At 49.4% G+C, this 5171-nt stretch overlaps 1 protein-coding gene across 1 annotated transcript; it reads left to right on the top strand.

Moving 5' to 3' along the window:
* Positions 1–1568, top strand: LHYA1_G002601 (putative extracellular glycosidase; the record flags this gene model as incomplete). Its single annotated transcript, XM_031147576.1, has 3 exons — positions 1–97; positions 149–1107; positions 1173–1568. The coding sequence occupies 3 exons, from the start codon at positions 1–3 to the stop codon at positions 1566–1568; spliced, it is 1452 nt and encodes a 483-aa protein (XP_031006875.1).
* Positions 1569–5171: the final 3603 nt, after the last annotated feature.

Here is a 5171-nt window from a genome sequence, read left to right as displayed (position 1 = left end):
ATGTTTTCAAGATCCATCCTCAGTTTCGCCGCGGCGGTGCTGTTCTGCAAGCCTGCGTTATCGCAGACCTACTCATCTTGCAATCCCCTCTTTGGCAGTAAGTCACTCAACCACAGATGGTATTGCACAACAACTAACAGAATACTAGCCTGTCCTGCAGACACTGCTCTAGGGAAAGCCATCAGCATCGATTTCACGAAAGGCGAAGTCGATTCTTTCACCGCTACCGGAAGTCCTACCTACGATTCGTCCGGCGCTCATTTCACCGTTGCAAAATCTGGAGATTCTCCTCAACTCTCAAGCATATTCTATATCATGTTCGGCAAGGTTGAACTCACAATGAAGTCTGCTCCTGGCGCTGGAATTGTTAGCACACTCGTGTTGGAATCGGATGACCTGGACGAGATCGATATGGAGTGGCTTGGAGCAGATGATACGGAGGTGCAGACCAATTACTTTGGCAAAGGAGATGTGACCACGTATAACAGAGGCGCTTTTAACCCTGCCGCCAACAACCAGGGCGAGTTCATTACTTACACAGTCGAATGGACCCAAGACCAAGTTACCTGGTCTGTTGGAAACAGTGTGGTTCGAGTTCTGACACCTGCCACTGCCGATACGAACCAATACCCACAATCGCCTATGAGAGTCAAATTCGGGGCTTGGGCTGGTGGTGATTCTTCAAATCCTGCAGGAACAATCCAATGGGCTCGTGGTCCAACGGATTATACCAAAGGACCATTCACGATGACCGTCCAATCTCTTGCTGTCACTGACTACTCAACCGGCACGCAATACAAATATGGCGACACAACTGGCGATTGGGGATCTATTCAAGCTGTTGGGGGCAAGGTCAATGGAAATTCGGGATCGGCAGCAACTGCAGTAGCATCAGCTGATGTTCCTGCTGTCACATCTGCTTCTCCTTCAATCCCTGCTGGTGGAATTGGGGGAAACAGCCACACTGATACTGCTTCACAAACGGGATGGCCATGGGTTGCAGCTACAACTCTTTCCACAGCTGTTGCTGCCACCTCCGCTCCTGGAGTCCCGGCTGGCTGGGTCATCACCTCGTCTGGAAAATTAGTGCCTGCAAGTTCTGCAGCAGTGAGTGCGCCGCCCCAATCCCGGCATGTTTATCTTTCAGCTCAATTTATACTAACTCTTTATAGGTATTAGCAGCATCAACCCTTTCCTCTTCAGCGGACCAGTCATCATCGCCATCCTCGCCCTCATCGGGCGTTATCCTTGAGACTGGCTGGGATGATCGCGGATTTGCAACTACAAGAACAATTGTCTCGGGAGGAGCTACCAAGAGCTATGATCAACAAGGCTTCCTGATCACCTCTACACCAGCAATGACAAGCACAATGGCAAGTACACCAGCGACGGCGGCTGCCGCTTCGACCACGGCTGGTGGGGTGTGCTTCGGGACGAATTGTGGTCCTAAGAACAAGATTGTGGGCACAAGTACTTCAAAAGCGGCAGGTGCAAGACAAACTTCTGCATGGGGTAGTATGGCGGTTCTCGGAATTGCTGCTGCTGTTGTAGAGAGACTACTGCTTTAAAGGAAGACTACATGGTCATGTGCTCACGATTCTTATGTTGGATTCGGACGGAGTTTGGAATTGGAGTAAAATGGGCCTTTGTGGAACGGGATGGGACAACCGAGAAGGAATGATAATGATTACATGATATAATACCATAGCTAATACCCCCCAAGCGGCACAGCCGTTGAATGCAAGAACATATTTATATTCCTCTCTTTTTGTTGGCTTTTAATTGTCTTGCTTTGAATTTGTAAGCAGGTGTTTTTTTTTCTGTTTCTCTTTGGAGGGCTACCTCTTTTTAGAGCAAAAGAAAAGGGCTTGCTTAATGGTGTAATTCTTTCTTTTGGTTAACGTCAAGCTCATTAATTTGCCTCTCATGCTTCCATGATGTATCTTTCGTTTGTGTGTGATACCAGACAGCAAAGGAGTTATGATACCCCTATTAGATGTCTGGAGAAAAAGGGGGCTAAAGTTCTGCTAAGCGAGGCAGCTTGGAATTTCCTCCCCAGTCCAGTTCTCTCTTCACAATCAAGCAAAAGGTAGCGTAAAATTAATTCTCGGCAATGATGTTATATATTTTTCTTCTGCTTTCCGGTTCAGTACATTTGTTTGTCCAGTTAATAACTTCTTTGTACCAGTTTCAAAATCCACACCGGTTGCGGACGAAAATCATATTCAGCGAACCCCGACAAAGAGATGGACTATATGAACTAGTACCAAAACCCTCTGTATTATATTATCCTTCCCAATCCCAATCCCAAGAAATTTTAAAGCTAGAGGCAGAACGAAACGTATAGTCAACATGAATGATTTTGTTTTTCCGGATTTCGACTACCCGGCTCGCCAAGCTGAACTCTTGAGGGATAAACTAAGGGCATCTCAGAGAGAATACGTCAACGCTCGAAGAGATGATCTGGGTGACAAGTTAAGACGTGAATTGAGCGTCGATGCCGCACAGCTTCTTGGAATAGCCCAGATTGGGGCTGGCTGGCTGCCTTCTATAGACAACCGCATGACTACCGGTACGCCCGTGAATCCTGCGCCAAAGGACTCTGTTTTGGATGAGATTTTTAGGATTGTCAGGCATAGACTTCCCGAAGATGTTGTAAGGGCTGCGGAACAGGATAGCCGGGACCCTGATTGGGTCAACAGCGAGCATTACGGTGGAATTCGTCAAGTAAGTCACCCTGTGGAGTATAGGTATCCGAAGTGCATGCATGTTAAACGTTTGTTCTGTCTATAGGATCGACCCAATTATGGCGACGGCCAAGATCCAAACCACCCCGAATACCGTCTTTGGTATCTGAAACAGCTGGCACTAGACGACACAAGTACAATCGACGATGCCAACAACGAGACCCGGGAGAAACTGCGCTACGCCTATGAATTCCACGCTCACCTCTTCCAACTGAAGCGCTTCGCAGACAAGCGAAACGCCGAGACGAGCGTCGAGCCCCTGCCCGACGGCACGAACCTGATGGATGCCAGTCTGCGGATATCGTGGGTTCTGTATCGAGCTTTTGTCCGCGCGTTGCACTACCGTAGTCTGAGGCGTGGGCGAGAGAATTTCGGGGTTTCTCAGCTGCGGGATATTACTACGCTTGCGCTATTGTTGCATTATGTCGAGGTTGATCATATCAGCCAGGATAGTCGTGTCATTCCGGATTATTTCGAGCCTATTGTCAATACGTTCGATGCGTTGCAGGAAAGGTTGCAAGCTATCGCCGACTGGTTGTTTACTGAGGAGCGTCCAACGGCTGATCCACCATGGACACTTTATGAGACGATAGAAAACAAGTTTTTGAAGGCTGGCGAGTTCCGGAGGGTCATCGATCAGGTAAAGTGAAATCCCCTGACATGGCGTCTTTGATTGAAAGGCCTATTCAGATGATTAATGTCTCGAGATGTGTTGGGATTAACTGACTATCACGTAGATTCTCATGGGGGGCCCCAAAACTACGACTGGTCATTCTGGTGTCTCCTCTTCGAAAAAGCCGAGAAATGCGAAGCGCAACACGCAGTCGAGCACGTAGAAGACATCCTGATTGACAAACGCGTGGTAATCGAAGATGAAGAATGGCACGTCTACGAAACGCTCATCCAGCACGGCGTCTCCTACAACATACGAGACATGCAAGACCTTGAGCTCCCCTCCCAAGAAGCCATCACTCCCCGTCTGCAAAAGATCGGGCAGATCAACCGCCTGCGCCGCAACCACCAGCTGCTGAAGGACTGGAACCACAAGCGTCCCTACTACCAGCTCTACTACATCTTCGACACCAGCGACAACGGCCGGTACAGTCACTACCGCCAAAACATCGCCGCCTGGTACGCGCACCGCGACACCCTGGCATCTCGCCCCCAGCCCGGCGTGCACGACAACTCCCCCAGCCGCATCGAGAACATCTGGGCCGGCATGTTCCCGCTGCACCCCGTCGCGACGCACAGCGCAGCCGACATGTCCAAACCACAGCCTGAACTGCTAAACTACGACACAGGCTGCATCATCTGCATGGACGAATACGTGGGCTGCGAGACCATCGCGCGCCTGCACTGCGGACACCTGTTCCACCTAGCGTGCATCCGGTCGAGCTGGGACAACGACCGACGGTACAAGAACGACTGTCCGCTGTGCCGAAAAGACTGGCAGCTCTCAGAAATCGCGGGGATTGAGCCCGAGGTACGGGATGTGTGGGACAACGAGCGGCTGCTCACGGTGCAGGAGGCGAGTACGCAGCGGGATATCGGGGAGCTGTATCGGCGGCTGGAGGATGATACGCTTGAGGAGAGCGAGGATTGGACACGGCTATCTGGTATATATGACCCGAGAAATGCGTTGGTGGAGTTAGCACATGTGAGGAGGAAGCGCAAGGCGAGGAATGTGGCGAGGAGGAGGGATATTAGGCTTGCGGAATTGGGGATACAGGTGCCGGACTGATGTATTGTGATGCTTAAGCATTACATTACTATCACTATCATGGAGCAATTTAGGGGCTGCATTGTTATCCTGTGTTTTCACGATTTTAGTAGTAGTTATAACAGACTACGAGTGGGTATCTATGTAATAGCAAAGGCTGGAGCTCCAAAGCTCGAAGAAGCGGGGCACAGATAGCTCCAGCCAATGAATAGGCACATATTTACCATGACCAATCATATTGTCTTCTTGCAAAACCGCCACGTGAGGGGAAGGAGCCTCGGAATAAGTACAGGTGAAAATCTTCAGCCTCGCCGTAAACCCTTGAATAATCAACCCCGAGTCATTTGCCAGACATCTATAGAAGTATGGAGATAGTGCAAAAAAGCCGCATTTGTCAGTACAGTCCAGATGTTCGATTATGAAATCCCACCTTACGATTACATTACTCAGATAGCATGTGATTGGCGGATATACTGGTCGGCGACCCGCAATGGTCCGTTTCCACAGATACCCTTCAAATGTGAACCCGAAAAATAATCTTCAGCCCGGACCCTTACACTTGACTCAAAATAACACTATCTCCTTTCTCCCACTTTACTCTTTTCATTCCAAGAAACCTTCAAGATCTTCCTTGACAAAGTTCCTCAAAACACGCCACTTTGTCAAGCCGACACTCTTTCTCTGATCTGATATCAAGTTCCATA

This window comes from Lachnellula hyalina (assembly GCF_007821495.1).
Source record: "Lachnellula hyalina strain CBS 185.66 chromosome Unknown contig00037, whole genome shotgun sequence".
Lineage (NCBI taxonomy): Eukaryota > Fungi > Ascomycota > Leotiomycetes > Helotiales > Lachnaceae > Lachnellula > Lachnellula hyalina.
Note: the sequence above shows the minus strand (reverse complement) of the source record. Positions and strands in the feature narration are given on the sequence as shown.